This window comes from Poeciliopsis prolifica, unplaced genomic scaffold (assembly GCF_027474105.1).
Source record: "Poeciliopsis prolifica strain line A6 unplaced genomic scaffold, Auburn_PproV2 SCAFFOLD003, whole genome shotgun sequence".
Lineage (NCBI taxonomy): Eukaryota > Metazoa > Chordata > Actinopteri > Cyprinodontiformes > Poeciliidae > Poeciliopsis > Poeciliopsis prolifica.
This window is the reverse complement of record NW_026562378.1, coordinates 13,837,456-13,854,195: the sequence shown is the minus strand read 5'-3', so window position 1 is coordinate 13,854,195 and position 16,740 is coordinate 13,837,456. Positions and strand designations below refer to the sequence as shown.

Here is a 16,740-nt window from a genome sequence, read left to right as displayed (position 1 = left end):
ACAGTAAAATGCTGATACTTTTTTAATTATAACACCAATCTGGCCCATGCCTAGGTTCTTGCTTCCATCAGTTGTAATAATCTCAACACTGCTGTCATTTTACTCGCACATCATGTCATGAACCAGCTTTTAAGCCTACTTTTGCACACATAACTCTTAAAATGACACCAGTTTTCCAGCTAATCAATATCAGTCTGTTCCTCAGCTGTTGTATGGGAGTAAGAAGCTCTTTTGGTTTTCCTTTGGACGTTCTTCTGCAGCGTAACGGCGGCCTCTTCGGTAACCACCTCATGAACGGCGGCCATCGGCGAGCCAACGGCCATCAAACCAACACCACACAGCGCCCCCTGCAGGTGCAGCCCCCGCCTCACTATGCTCACATGGAGCAGCCAGTGGGGCGTCTTTCGCGAGCTAATGCAATGGCTCACCCCAACCACCATCATCACCATCACCACCATCATCACCGCCACCACAACTCCTACGGCAAATCTCCTAAATCCACCAACATCAACTTGAACAACGCCAACATGTCCAGTCTGCCCAACGGAGGACACCATATATACTACGAACGCGCTCCTCCAAACGGTTACCCAGGTTTACGCACCTCCTACTACGACTATAACAAGCCACGGACGCCCCAGGGTCAAAGGTAGACATGTTGAATTTTAACCCTGAGATATATTTCAGCATGGTATGTTGGGCTCTCGTCATTGTCCCTGTCTTTCTTAACCTTTGTTTACACCAATTTTTAATATAAAAGTATGGATGGAATTACAACAAATATAAGAGGACATCCTTGGTGTCTTTGGTTCTGAAACTACTAAAAAAACAGTTGAACATTCAAATAAGAGGTTGGCATTTCAGCCTCTACTTTGGTTGATGTTTAGAAACAGAAGATATCAGCCTTTGTGTGACAATTATTGACACTAATAACCAAAAGGTTTCTGTTGTCAACCAAAAACTGGTCAAATACTGACTTTAAACTGACGACGTCAATTTGAAGGATGACCAGCTCAATTTATTTGTCATCCAATTAATCCTAATCTGTTCCCTTTAAGTAATCCATGCACAAACCGTCTTGTATTATAGTTCTTAATTCTCTCTTTTAAAGTATTAAGAATTTTACAAATTTATGCACATCCTTTAATTTAATAGAAAATTTTCTAATAGCTTTTTTCTTTGTTTTTTTCACTTTGTTTATGTTGACATCGCTGTCTAATTCACAGTTTTATCCTCTGGTTGACAATAGATTCCCTAGTTTTATTAAGACATTAGAAAAAATTTATAAGTGCAACAAATGATCACTTCATTCGTAATAATTATCTCATAATTTACATCTTTATATTAAGTCATTCTGAGGCCTTTTAGATGATAGAATAAAATGGGCCAAAATTGTCATCAAAGAAGCAGAAATGCTGATCTCTTCTTCCATGTTCATCTTTTTACAAAAATCTAAATGTTTTCATTGTACATCAGACGTATATATATTTATAGTTTTTGCTTTTCCTCTGGTCTTCAAGGGAATTACAACAAAGATAAAAATTTAAAAAAAATCATACTCTGTATGCAAAAAGCTCAGTTGGTGTTAGAATATTTTTTACCAGCCTGTTGACCAAATAATAAATCACAAGCTTTTGTTTTCAGAATGAATTCAGTGACCAACATCATATTATTCATATATTATGTTTATTTCGCTGTTGTAACATTTGAAGAGTTTCTCTTAAATAAGTTTGAAGAGCAATTTAATTATCTTTATGCATGAAGAATATGTTTTATTTAATGAACAGAAAAAGCTGAACTGCCCAACTGCATCATTCTCTTTCCTCTTCATACATATATATGAGAATGCTGTATATGTTTCATATACTGTATGAGGTATATATATATATATATATATATATATATATATATATATATATATATATATATATATATATATATATATGTCACTTCCTCCTCCTCCACCCTATTCTCTTTGTTCTCCCTTCCTCCTTCCTAACTAAACTGCTTTCTCTCAATCATCCCTCTGCTCTCTTGGACAGAAGGCGCTACTATGAGACGTATGTTAGGTATGTTGTTTTATTAGGTTTGGTTTCAGCTTAATGTCTAAAAGGCATTAAATGGGCTATTTTTGTTTCATTTTGACATGGACGGCTGCTTTCTTGCTAAGTCCGTAAAATATGGTAAATATTTCCAGTTCTGTCAAAAGACATAAATGATGATTTGATAAAAACATCAGTGGGTGAAAAATGAGTCGTGTTATTCCTAAAGGCAAATATCTTCCAGTTTATTACTAGAATATTCTGGAACAACATTGGCAATAAATTTCAGTTTGACATCTTTTTCATTTATTTTTCGCTACAATTAATGAGTTTATTATTACTTTGCAAGTCTGATCAATCTATTGAAATATTGTCATTATTCAGTCTTATTAAAATTTACTTTAGATATTCACAAAACCATTGATATTTTACAGTAATTTTTTGCTGAGTGCAGTTAGTTTAAATTAAGACATTTAATTATTCTTAAAGAGCAAATCTCTTCTATTAAATTGCTTCTGCTGTGTTACAGAAAACTTTTGGCAGCAATGTCTATAGATTTATAAATGATTAATCAATGCTTAGTAAAAAATAAATCCAATTAAAATGAGTTAAGAGTGAGCAAAACAAAATAGGATCAAATTGAGTTTACTGTGAAAGGGCACTCTCTCTTTTTAAAAACCATTCAGGTCAAAACATTATAGAAAGTATTTTTTCTTGTTTTTCTGATTGTGAATTTATTTTTATTTTAATCTCAATTGTTCAAAGACAATCAAGAGACTTCACACTGTCATTACTTTTTAAACAAATGTTTATAATCCTCAATAATCTGAAATCACGCTTTAAAGAAGATTGTGTCAAACTTTTTATTCAGTGTTGTAGAAACAATAAGGTCACAAAGGAAGCAACTATTTCAAGTTATTCCTGTTATCATCAGGTTAGCATAGTTTTTTCTCACACAGCATTTATTTGATGGCTTAATTTTTTTAGTGGATACTGACAGAGATTTAGATTTAAAAATGTATTAATCTTGTACAATAGATCATTTTAATATATCCTGACAGGTAAATCTTTTGTAATTATGTACTTGCACTTTCCTTATTCTGTAAATGGCTCACAAAAACACATCAAGGAGAAATCAGTATAATTGTTTTCAGTCTGTTTTGAACTTAAAATATGTTCTCCTTTAAATATTGGCTACAAATTTTGGGGTTCTGCAAATTGGCCATTGATCCTGTGATCTGCAGGAAGCAAAAAGATGGACTGACTTTCACATTCACAGCACATTATTATAACTTTGAGCAAAATCTTTTTAATCACTCAAACTTTGTATATCCTGAATATCCTCAAACTTTTTATATCCTGCTTTTATAACAGTGCCATACACTGTTTTTTAATTCATTTAATGGTGAGCGTAATGTAAGACAATAGATGCTTGTTCTGCATCTTGAAATATCTTCTTTTTATGCTTAGAAGGGTCGTCTCTGGTTTTGCTGTCCTCGAAAAGGCTTTTGTCGTGGTAAAACCAGAGTGAACACAAAAACGCTTTTGCCTGATCGTCCCTCAGGTCCCAGAGAGGAGACGGGCATCACCCCACCATCCGCAGGGAAGAGGAGATTGATGAGGATCGCTTCTCTGGGGAATATTACAGCGGAGAGGAGTTTTATGAGGAGGACAGCATGTTGTCAGGGGACAGGTGCAACTTTGTCTTACTTTCTCCTTCTTACGGTGTTGATTACAGGGCGACGATGTGTTCGCCAAGGTTTGAAGTTCTGTTTTATTTTGCAAGCATCCAACCACATGTCCCAAGCATATTTGGCTGCTTTCTAAGGAGAAACATTTTGATCTAAACCTGCAGATATCAGACCAGTGACACAGAGTATGAAACTCCTAAAGGCTACCATCACCCTGACAGTTACTATGATGATGATGAGCAGCCTCTCTACCGGGACTCCCGGAGGTCACCAAAGAGAAGATTGCTTCCTGCCACACCTCAAGGTGCTGCAAGATCCTATTGATGCACAAAACTTACAGTTTGTGATAAAAATGTGGAATTATGCAAGAATAAAAGAGCTTATACTTCCAAATCCTAAACACAAGCAACAAAATTATGTCTAATATTAAGCAAAATGCTCCAACAAGTCCTCTTGTAAAGTCTTCATATAGTTTTATTAACTACAACAACTTGATAATGCTAAAATAATAACATTTACGTAAAATAGATTATAATAATTTGGAGAAAGATATTAGCCTGTCAGCTACCAGTTTTCATTCCCAAACAAAAAAATAAGAAATAAACCCTGAATAAAAGTTAAAATCTTTTGAATGATTTATGTAATTCCACTCTTTGTCTCTTTGGTTCAGGTCACAGAAGGCCTTCCTTTAACTTTGAGTGTTTGCGCAGACAAAGTAGCCAGGATGAGCTTCCACATCAGCGTACTGCTCTACCGCTGCACCTTATGCAGCATCAGGTAATTATTGTCTGTTTTCATTTCGTCTTTCAGACAAATACCACATTTCAGTGATAATTCTGACAGAAATAATCTCTTTAGATGGTCTTGGACCAGAACTGATCTAATCTCGTCACCTCTCAGGTAATGGCTGTAGCAGGCCTGGACTCCAGCAGAGCCCACTGCCTCTCCCCCACCCGCTCCACTCGCTCCTGGGCCACGCCTCCCGCCACCCCAGCCAGTAAAGACCAGTCACCGTACTACACCCCCCTCATCCGTGTGGACCGTCCACACAGGGAGAGCATCTCTGGCAGCCACGTGTCTGTGCGCAAGAGCTCCTGGTACACAGATGATCCAGAGTATTCCCAAAGGACGTATTCGCCCATCCACCTGCAGGTTCCCCCGGAGTACCACCACCAGTACCACCAGAAGAGAGGCAGCGCCACCAGCCTTGTAGAAGCGGTCAGTTTCAAACCGGTTTTATCTTGTTGCAAACCCAAACGTGGATGTATTTTATCAGGAATTCTGTGATAGATGAATAAAAAGCAGCAAAAAATAGAAATTTTCACGTTTTTTAATTTAGACAATAATCTGAAATGTGTAAAATGCATTTTCATTGAGGCCTTTTTTCCTTGACACACCTAAATGAAATGTAGAGCAATCACCTGCCTTTAAAAGTCAGCTCATTAGTAACTCTGGAGGAGCTACAGAAATCCTCAGGTTGGAGAATCTGTTGACTCCCCAGCCTTTAGGACGTCTAAAGGTTGTGCACTCCACATATATGACCTCTACAAGCCAATAAGATTAGATGAGAACTTTATTGTCTGTAGAATAGAAATGTGATTTACATAATCTGTCAAATGCCTCCCATAAAAAAACAACACTTATCACACAGCATCATAATCATTTATCATTATAATTTAGAAACAAAGCTAAAGTGGAATATGGCACAAAGCAGTTTTTGTTCCTGTTCCTTCTGTAACGTGGCACCCTGTTGAACACATGAAACAAGAAAAGCAGTTTGGAAAGGCAACTTTAAGAAGTGATGTTGCAGTTTGCCAGTAACAGCGCAGGAAATACGATAAAGATGAGAAAAGGTTAATTAGATGAGACTCAGCTTAAACTTTTTATTACATGCAACTCTTTATGTGGCATAAAACAAGCATAGCACCTATAAATAAATCTTCTGCACCTCAGTCAACTTCCTTGACTCTTTTATGCAAAGTTAGTTAAAAAAACACCAATTCTGGTAGAAAACGAGTGAAAAACTTCAAAAAACTTGACAGTATGGTGAAAGTTAACTGGAGAGCAAGCCTCAACATACAGCCACTGTCTATTACAAAACGGTTTAAGTTAAAGCATATTTAGGTGTTAGCATGGCCTAGTCAAAGTCCACAGCTAAATCTAACTAAGAGTGGGTGGCAAACTTAAAAAGTGATATTCACAGTTGCTCTGTTTGCAATCAATTGAAATATAAATAAATCAAAGGAGTGATCGCCTGTGATTCCACTGCTTTGTTTTTGTTGGAAGTAAGAAAGTTTAAGGAACGCAAATACATTTTTAATAAACTTTAGTTTTGGTAGAATTGTGAAATTATTACCTGTTGTTATTCAGACTACAAAAAAAAACAATTTCCTTCCCTTTCTGCACTGCAGGTTTTGATATCAGAAGGTCTCGGGAGATACGCCAAGGATCCCAAGTTTGTTGCTGCCACAAAGCACGAGATAGCAGATGCATGCGAGATGACGATAGACGAGATGGAGAGTGCAGCCAGCCACCTGCTGAGCGAAGGGATCGCCCCCGGCATCAACGGGGTCAACGTGTTTCCCCTTCTGGGCCCCAGGGACTACGAGCTGCCGGACACCGGAGCCAGTTACAGTGACGAGGAGCCAGAGAGCGAACCCAGAGCTCCTTACGAGGAGGACCTGGCAGACGAGATGATCTGCATCACGACTTTATAGCATTAGCTGGAGGGATCTGCAGATCTAACTGGGTACAATCTAGAACATTTAAATTAACAAAAAAAAAAAAAAAAAGAAATGCATCTGTTGGCTCCGACCAAAAGAAGTGCCTTTTACACAGAGCAGAAAAAAAGGCATACGGGAGGAAGAAGCGCCATAGAAGTCGTGAACGTTGAAATCTCCTCCTGCCAGCAGAGGCGAGAGGAGGCGAGAGACTGAAACTCTCTGAGGAAGATCTTCACCTGGAGGGAACACAGCCTGCAGCCGGCTGGAGGCCAGGCCACCGACGCCAGGGAGAGAGAGAGAGAGAGACTCTGCAGGGCGGGTCTCTACGGGTGATGACAATCAGATGTATGATGTCATTACCTCTGTCACTTTATTACGGTTCGGCATATCATGCAAGTTTTCAATGCAAGCATAGTGAGGCATATCTAGACATGTAGTCTCTAGGGGAAAATCAGAGCTTGATCCGTTTGTTGTTTGAGGCGGGTTGTCTTAGAATTGAAAATGTCGAGTCGTTACAGATTATGCAGGAATTAAATGTCCTACTTTTAGCATCATTCAGCTTTAGTTGTGTGTGTTTAAAGAAACAGAAGCATTTGGAGTAAATGCACTAGCAGGCAGGTTATTTTAAACATTTAAGAATAGCCTGGTTAATATTTCTTAGTTGATATGCTGTAAATTGTATAATATAACAAGAGAAACTTTGTAAAGAGATAACTATATTTTGTAATTATGTATCATTTAAAAGATCAGCAATATGAACCCTTGTGACTCCTGTTATTCTATAAAAGGAAACTTGCATTATTTTAATGAGGTACTATGATATTTAAACGCCTTTTGTTTTTTGCTAATATGCACACTTTATTTTGCCTATAAAACATTTTTTAGATGCTCTACTATGGTTACACACCTGCACAATATATTCAAATGACTTCCTAAAATAAGGTGAACATATGTTGGTTTTTGTAAAGCGGAGCATTTTCTGCAGTCGAAGTGACGCGGCTGTCTGAGGAGTACTTTTGTTTGGATATTTTGTGTAGTGTGAACATGAATTTAAATGCATCCATGCATAAACATTGCTGCTTCCTTTGTTGGTTTTTGAATCAAACTTTAGTTTGTCAGCCCCTGATGAAATGCCTTTTTTTGCTGCTGAAAGAACTAAAACTTGGATAATTAGATTTTTGTGCGGCTCATGCTGGGCTTGGTAGAAAACTCCACACTCCACAGGGACTTCTATGCCTTTATGTACCGTGTTTTGCTAAATGTTTTATGCCCTTTGAATGTTTTCACATTTGGACACATTTCAATCAATGACCTCCATATTTTAGATTGTTTTTTTTGTTGTTGTTGTTGTTGTTTTTGTGATAGACCAAAACAACGTGGTTCATAGTTGTGAAGTGGAAGGAAAATTAGATGTGGTTTTATTTTTTTCTTCACATAAAAGTCTGAAATGCATTTTGTATTCAGACCCGATGAATCAATACTGTATTGAAAAACCTTTTGAAGCAATTAGTGTCAAGTCCGATTGAATTTACAGTGCAGTGTTGCAACAGCATCTCAATAGGACTTTTGACTTTCACTAATGTTCAATAATAAGCATCTGAGATGTTTAGGTAATAGATTAATTAATACAGAACTTAAATTATGCACAGATGAACTATTTACCACTAATATTGACTTCTGAAGGCTATCGATTGAACTAGATTTGTTTCAGGAACACCAGAGCAAAAGAGGATAAATGTTACACAGGTCAACAGGCAAAAAATTGTCATTTTGATGTGCTGAATCCAAAGACCACGTTGGTTTTGCTCAATCAGGTCGACTTTCTGAACTATGGATGCAACATGAACGCGTCAGAATGCATGACTTGTTCTAACAAATGGATCGGGTTCCTGAGAATCTGGGATCAATGATTGATGAGAAGGAGAATCTCAATTTACATGTACTTACCCTTACCAGTGTTTCTTATTCAATTTACAGAAATCCAACTTTACCACATTTAATTTAGAAAAGTTTTTTTTTTTTCTCCTCAAACCTTTTTTGAATGAGAAATATTAACGGAAATGAACTAAAAATGTCAAAAAAAGGAATCAATTTAATCAGAATATCAAATTTCTCTGAATCAAATTAGAATATAATCCTGACCTCATTGAGAAAAATGGATTTCATTTTTGGATTCAGCAGCACAAAACAAACCTAATTCAGTTGAAAAAGCATAGATAACATCCAAAAATATGTATTTTTTGTAACCCAGAGTTTTTTACTGAGGGGAAATAATCAGTTCCTTCTTCTTCACATGAGCTACTCCGTGTTGGTCTGAAGAAAATTCACATTTCTTGTTGTAATGTGACAAAGTGTGAATAACTTCAGTGGGCATGAATACTTTTTCAAGGCTCTAGGGTTTGTGAGGGCTTATGGCTGCAGGCTCACGGTGGAACAGCAGGGGGCGTACTGGTGCCAGAAAGGTTGGCAGGTGCAAAGCAATAACCCCGTCCGTACCCTTTTCTCTTTCCTCACCTGGTTTCTTGCATACAGTTTATACCTCGTTGGCAACTTTGACGACATATCATTGTGTCAACATATCTGTTCGCACAGCGTGGAGACTTTAACTGCGGGGTGTGCTTCTTTTTTTCCCCTTATAACAGCTCAACTTCTTCTGCGTTTCATCAGTTTTCATTCCCCAGTCTGTGACGTACTGGGTTAAATAAACTATAGTGTTTCTTTCAAGTATCAAAACATAAAGTTGAACTTTCCACAGACAATGTTTAAGGTTCCCGTGATGTGTTGCTTACAAGCACTCGGTTTGTCGGTGGGTGTACTCTCAATCTGAATGCTGAATGCTGTCTTGAACGTTGAGGTTTTCCACTTTGTGTGCACATTGAAAGGGCTCTTTGAACTGTTTGTGAATTTCAAACAAAAAAAAGTGTGTTCTAGTCCTTTTTGTTGGTGGCTAAAAGGACCAATGCACATAAAAAGGCACATTGTACTATTTGTAGCAATTACAGAACTAATGAACTGAAGATATGCATTATTTTGTAAAGACTTTTAAAAAGTTGTTTTGAAACTAAAGATAAAGAGAACTTACTTTTACCTCATGTCAGGAAATTCCTGAGAAAAGAAAATGATTTGGTTAAGTCTATACCAATGGTATTTAAATATTAGCACATAGCTGTTTGTCTTTGCACAAGTAAATGTATAGTGCTTTTTGTTTCTCCTTTTTCTAAACAGATTTGTGTATTAAGGTGAGACGATTTTTGTACTTTTTGTGAACGTGCATATGGTTTAGTGGAATCTGTATCTGTCATTTACACCTCACCTCTAAATGCTGGGATTGAAAGAGTCTAAAAAATATTTTCAAGGTGCACTGTTCCTCTGTTTCACAGGTATGGAAAAAACAAAACAAGAGAAAAAAATACCAGTTTACAGAGAAACACATATTCATTGAAACATTTTTGTTAGTTTTTCTTCATCTTGTTATGATTATTATTCTTATTATAACAGTTATTAATGTTCAGAAATCTGTATTAAAATAGAAGCTAATGTAAAATATGTACAAACATATGGGATGACCCACAGTAATGTTCTCTACTTGAAAGTCTTGACATTTCCTCAATGTTTTTATTCAGTAAAACATCATTTCTCTCAGTAGCAAATGCTTTAATACATATTTAAATCCTCTAAATTTTGTATCAATGCATTTTTTTTTCATTTTATTTTGGCCTTGACTTATACATTTTGTTTTCTATCATCAATAAATAAATTTATGCTGAATTAATGTTCTTGTTTCTTTGTGACTCAATTATTGTTTTGTCTATATTGCAGATTTAAAAAAAATAAGTCGACCACAGCTCACTGATTTATTGATGTGCTTAATGCAAAAAAATCTGGGTGTAAGATTTCAACTGGGAGCCACTTTATTCGTAGACATGGCCTCCACGGTGGTTGTTGCCTCTGACGCCTCGTCTTCTTCCACCAACTCCTTCCCGCAAAGCAGGAAGGGTACAGCGTACTTACGAAACTAAAACAAGCAAACAAAAAAAAATCAAACACAGTTATTAACATCTTCAGTCAATGAAGCCATAAGGACATCAGTTTCAGACTGTATGACGGTTTTAAAACACGCAGCATGAAGCTCCTTTAAGCTAATGCTCCCTCTGAGCCATGTGTACGCTCAGCACTTCAGTCTATATCCTCCTCTCTTTCCTGGAATATGAAAATATGGAGGTAATTCATCCTCTCTAAAGAAAACCAAGGAGACACATCAACTGCACTCATTATTTTTCTTTCTTATTGAAAGCAATGCTGGCTCACCTCTACTCTGCTTCATTTTGAGGGAAAATTATGTCTTCTGAGAGCTATTTCTTTTTTGTCTTTACAGGAAATGACTTTGTTTTATTCTTTAACTTTTTAGTTGAATTTCTTTGAAGGACAAAGTCACTGACGGAGGTTGGACTATTATTAAATTTTGGCCTTCTGTTTTTCTTCCCCAAAGAAATTAATCCTCACTGTTGTCAGTCTTTAGTTGTGTGTCCAAAGCTGTTGCTACTTATATCCTGTTTGAAGATTCTTGGGTTTTCCTACCTCAATGTTTAGCTATGTTTATTTTCCAGGGAAAGACCCTAACAGAGTATTTGTTTCTGTTATTGTGGTGTTTTCTTACCCAATAGAAAGTATGTTTGGGCATGTTTCCTTTTTCTTTATTTATGCAGCAGGATATATTATAAATAAAAATGTAACAGTTTTTCTCAAAGTAGAACAACTGCAACAGTTAGTTAATACAGCTACATGTTAAAATTATTTTGCAGCACTAAAAACACTAAGCATGTTTTTAACTCATAGTAGATCTGAAGCATAATTTCTTCAGCTCAATGTCTGTGTTATGTATCTTATCACCACTAGATGAAGCTAATGTGCTTTTACAAAAGCAGAGATTTACAGTCCCTGATTTAATTGTCAGAATAGTTAAAGTGTGATTTTAAGTTACCTGTTTGTTGAGCAAGATGTAGATGATGGGATTGTACGCAGTGCTGCTTTTCGCCAGGTAAACCGGCAGCGTGCCCACCAGCGGATGGATCTTTGCATCAGGTCTGCAGACAACAAACATGGCCAGACCGGCGTACGGCAGCCAGGCTACCAGGAATGACAGCACCATCAGAATCACCATGGACGCCACCTTCATCTCCCCTTTAGCAACTGCTCCTCCTTCCACACAGGCCATCTTTGAAACCTGTAACAAAGAATACCAGGAATGATCCGTAACTGACCAGACAAGGCCCAGAAACCGTGAAAACAGCTGTTCTAATTTGAATAAAGTCCCATGAAACTTATTATGATAACAATAAAAAGCTGAAACAAAGATATTTGCGGTAGAGGTTTGCATTTGTTTGTAATTTAATGATTCATTTCAACACAGAGACATGATGCTGTCTTCCCAAGAAATTGTGTTAAATGTAAGAAAAAATAAGAAGCTGATAAAAGTAAACTGAGATGACCATCTTTGTCAGGTTAATTTTTTTTCAATTAATAATTGCAATAAGGTTCAGAAATCTGCTGGAAAAAATGGTAAACATGTCATCATGACTATTAATAATTAGTAACATTTCAGGGCATCAAATGATGATAATCATTCAACAGTTAAAATGGAGAAAGATTTACTATTTATTTATTTATTTATTATTCATTGGAGGCAAATTAAATTTATTTATAGACTATATCTCTTTGTTTCATTCAACATCAATTTTATGCATTTTCACAATTGCCATTTTATAACTAGAGACTTAAAATCCAGCGTTGCGTTGTGTTTCTTTGTTTATTATCCTCTTAACTCAGCAAGGTGATTATCTGCAGTTGTTCCCCATCACATTTTTTATAAGAACAAAGTATATGGCTTCTAAAGTGCTGATGCAGGAGAGGCATTAAACCATAAAAGAAACATTTTTTGTTGGGGATGAGAAACGTCTCACCTGGTGTAACATCCACAGAAGTTTTGCATATGAGACCAGGATCAGAGTGAGAGGAAAGGCAAAACACACAGCAAAGTAAGCAATGAGGTAGGAGACATTGTTGGGGTCTGTGTTGTGCCAGTCTGGTGCGCAGGACGTCCCAACACCCTCCAGATCGTACCTGCCCCAGCCGAAGAGTGGGGGCAAGTTCCAGGCAAGAGACCAGAGCCAGGACAAGACTATACCTCCGACGGCGTGCTTCTTTTGGAAGGTTACTTGTCCCAGAGGCTTGCACACCACAAACATCCTCTCCACTGCAATCAGAGCCACTGTGCACAGGGATGTGATGCCTGCAGAGAAAGGAAAGCTGACAAAACCAGTCAAATAAGGTGAGCGGTTCCTGAACTCTGTAGACTCACCACACAAGGATACAGTGAAGCCCTCCATCACACAGCCTGTCCTGCCCAGAGAGAAGTATCCCTGGGCGTTGTTGACCACCGACAGAACCCCCCCGGTCATCGCTGTGCCCAGGTCGGCTGCAGCCATGTTCACCAGAGCGTAGTTGAGCGGCTGCCTCAGCTGCTTGTGCATGAGGGACACGATGATCACTGTACCGTTCAGCACTATGGCAGGAATAGTAAAAAAGGCCATGATGACGGCGAGTACGATGAAGCCCGCTCGTGACAGAGGGGGCTCCTCCGGCGGATCCATGTAGAACGAAGCGTTTGGTAAAAGCGCAGGGGACTGCATTGCTGCAAAGCAGGAAAAATAGGGGGTCCGACTTCTGTTTCCTTCTTAAGTTGGAGTTGCCAGATCTCGAACAACTCTCTGACTGAATGAGACGGCTGAGATTAGACGGCTGGAATAAATCCTTTGGATCTGGAGTTAAGAAAGAGTAATTCCTTCAAATGATCATCCCTGATCCCTCACCTTTCGTTTGATTGCAGAGAGATTTAAACAGGATGTTCCAGGCTGGATTAATGTCAGCAAACAACTCATACAGCCAGCACTCTGCCACACTTCACATTGTGTTGCAGAAATTACTTTCTGCTTATCTCATAACTTATTTGATGTGGAATCCCTTCTATCCGATTCCGATCATTTTTCAGTTTTGTGCATCTTTGCCACATGAAACTTTCAAAGATTTATCCATTAATCCAAATTGAGGCTCATTTTGAGTTTATTCAAGTTTAATATCTGGTTTGTTTCTTTGTGGTTTAGTAGAAGACACATTTTGGTCTTTATCAAGCCTCTTTTATTATTTACATTTTCAGCCATAACTGTTTTTAGTAGCTATTTCATGACGTATGAAGATCAACACTCTTCTGCTTTACTTGAAAATCAGGAGAGGATAAAAAATTACCTTGTGTATAATATCATATTTGCAGCTCTCAAATCAGTTATACCAAAGAAAAAAAAATAATGTCTTTAATACATAAATTAAAAATAGGTGAATTATTGAAAACATATTTCAGAAACTAATCTGCAGCCATGAAGATTATAAAAAACAGGAAAAGAAAAGATAAACTAAATCTGACAAAAATACTTATGAACTGAATCTATTGAAATCATAAACATGTTTCATTTATATAATGACATATAAAAACTGTTCAGTTTTTGTTCTCTAAAATAATTGAACAAACATGTTACTTTCCAAATCAAGTAGTCAGTAATCTGATGAAAGTTAATATGGGTTGTTGCCATGTTGTTGTTCGGTGTTTTAAGACCTTATTCAATGTGGCCCCCTTTTTAACTTGGAGCCCCTGCCCTCCAACAGTCTCTGCACGGCCCTGAAATACAGGGTAGCTGTATAACTGAAACTGTTTAATTGAAGAAGCAGCTCCACACGTTTTGATAGGTTTGGTTTTTTGTTTACTACTTTTGGATAAAGTTCTCAAATCGTCCGTTTAGGTTCAACACCAGCAGTAAAAATCATGACTGGTAATTCTGAACGTAATTTCAATATTTAATGATAAGTAATGCTAAATATTCATTATACACAGGATTTCACTAGAGTCAAAGAGCTACTGCATATTTGACAATGGATGTTAATCACACCATGCAGCGATTTTAAGACACGCATTTTGTGATTTCAGCAGATTAACCATAAAACAGGTGACGGAAGTTAATTGTATTTGAAGTATTATAGCAAAATAAAGGAATTGGCTGAAAAGTCATGACCTGGGATTAAAGCAGACGCAGCCTAATCTAATGCTTCTACAGAAATAGCTGCATTTTTCTCATTAGGATAATAAATGTGATTAAATTCCTCAGATTCATATCAAACTATTGATCCAGAATCCATCTTGTAGTCTTTGTATATCTCTTTATTTCATGTTGATCCTGTCTGCTCCTCAGTAAACATCCTGTGAAGTAACTAGTTATGGGTCTGTTTACAGAATGTGGTGCTGCTTTAGACCCACATGGTCGTACTATTAATACATCTTTACCAAACCAGTTACCGAACTCACATTGCATTGCACTATATTTAGCCTTTAAAGCTCTGATGATCTGTCCCAATCACACACGTCGACACATTTGACTTGATCATGTAATCCACAGTGGGATGAATGCTGGAAGTGGTGTGTGTGGAGTGATCCACAGCCGCTGAAGAATTGAGGCGAGGTTAAGCCCACAGATTTAACAAGAGGCGTCCGAAGTTTCACCTTCTAAGAGGTTTATGTTCAATCAAGTCAAGATGCAGATTATAACTGCAAGGGTTCAATTCAGGCTAATGGTTCCAGACTGTCTGCCTATAATTATAAAGCGAACACTTGAATGAGATTCCTTTTATGTTCATATGTTAACATTGGCATTTTTGTCATTTCTTTGTGGAGACGACTTACAAGTCAGTCCAAAGCATTGAGCTTAATTGTTAAAGCTACTGATCCAGCCACACTAAATATAGAAATTATTAAATACATTTTACTGATATTATTTTACTGTCTGCAAAAAGAGATCAGCCACAGAAAGAAGCCCTGCATATCTTTGTGTAAAACAATGATAGACTGAAAACTTTAATGTAAACATTTGTCTTATTTACAACTGAAGACACTAAATTGTTGAACATTGAAAATTAATTTTAAAATATGGCAATAACTGTTGAAAAAACAGCAAATAATAATAATACTAGTGTATGTTTTGTTTTGAAATATAGTAAGGTAATATTGACAGAACAATGGATGGATGGATGGATGGATGGATGGATGGATGGATGGATGGATGGATGGATGGATGGATGGATGGATGGATGGATGGATGGATGGATGGATGGATGGATGGATGGATGGATGAAAATTAATGTAAAATAATTGGGGTTTTAAATAAGGAAAAATAACCTTGTTGTTTAATTGTTTATCATGGGGTTGGATTAATCCAGATTATGGGTTTATGCCAGCGCCAAGAAAAACAAAGGGGTGATGAACACAGGCTTTAAAACCAACTCTAGAGACGAGAAGTGATGCCCAGATCTCTGCTGTATTAGGTGACTAAACGCTGTAGTTGAGAATTATTAATGCAGTCAAATCGCATTGAGTTCAGCACCATGGACAGCACACATGCTTTCCTGGACATGATGCATGCAGGGAGTCTTTGACGTGATCCAAGATCATCTAAAGCTCAACTGATGTAAAACCTGAGAGAGAGATGAATTAAACAGATGAATGTATGCAGCTCACATTGAAAAGTGAGTTAATCCGAGATGCAATTTTGGAGGTGTCTCAGCTTAAAAAAAAAATAGATTTTACTCAACTGCTCTGAAAGAAAGCTAATTTGAAACCACATTTCTGAGAGTGAGTGTCGATTAAAACCCTCTAGACAAAAAAAAAAAACCCTGGTGAGTCATCAGCTTGGTTTGCTCAAGGACACATCAGCATGACTGTCCAATCACTCTTATCTACTGCGGCTCCAATAAAACCAGCAGACCCTCCTCACTTCTGTGACTGAGAGATGTTTTTATTTGATGGCGTTTGGTTAATTAAAACATTTTAGGAGTCGGTGTGAAGCTCAGGCCGCCGGTCAGAGAAGACACTGGATGATATTGTCCGTCATCCAACATTCAGGTGGCTTATCGGCACGTCCCAGGCAGCAATGGGCCCCCTCACAACTTTGATGTACGATGCAATTACGAGTCTAATAAAAGCCTCAAGTGGAAACAAGGTTCCTGTGGAGGGTGAAGGCGGTGGGCTGTGTACGGAAGGAGGAAAAGGAGGCGCTGCATCAACCCGTCTGATGCCCCGACGTGATTATCGCCTTATAATCAACGTTTACAGTGCAGGACGATGGGGACGTCTTCCGGTATGATTGAATAATGGGGCACTGAAACTGTTTTCATACATGAGGAGTC

At 37.6% G+C, this 16,740-nt stretch overlaps 2 protein-coding genes across 2 annotated transcripts in view; one reads left to right on the top strand and one right to left on the bottom strand.

Annotated features, from left to right (window-relative positions):
• Window positions 1-10,232, top strand: part of cacna1da (calcium channel, voltage-dependent, L type, alpha 1D subunit, a) — a 68,900-nt gene extending 58,668 nt beyond the window's left edge. Inside the window, exons 43-49 of the mRNA XM_055022065.1 lie at window positions 261-649; window positions 2,043-2,069; window positions 3,607-3,735; window positions 3,898-4,037; window positions 4,404-4,510; window positions 4,634-4,951; window positions 6,145-10,232. Of these exons, the coding sequence (XP_054878040.1) occupies window positions 261-649; window positions 2,043-2,069; window positions 3,607-3,735; window positions 3,898-4,037; window positions 4,404-4,510; window positions 4,634-4,951; window positions 6,145-6,450 (1,416 nt within the window). The 3' untranslated portion in view covers window positions 6,451-10,232. The remainder of the gene's footprint in view (window positions 1-260; window positions 650-2,042; window positions 2,070-3,606; window positions 3,736-3,897; window positions 4,038-4,403; window positions 4,511-4,633; window positions 4,952-6,144) is intronic.
• A 102-nt stretch (window positions 10,233-10,334) lies between these two features.
• parapinopsina (parapinopsin a) lies at window positions 10,335-13,145 on the bottom strand. Its single transcript, XM_055022055.1, has 4 exons — window positions 12,815-13,145; window positions 12,417-12,745; window positions 11,438-11,680; window positions 10,335-10,471 (listed from the first exon to the last, which is right to left on the bottom strand). Exons 1-4 carry the CDS (start codon window positions 13,143-13,145, stop codon window positions 10,352-10,354), a joined length of 1,023 nt encoding a protein of 340 aa, XP_054878030.1. The 3' UTR covers window positions 10,335-10,351.
• Between the last annotated feature and the right edge of the window lie 3,595 nt (window positions 13,146-16,740).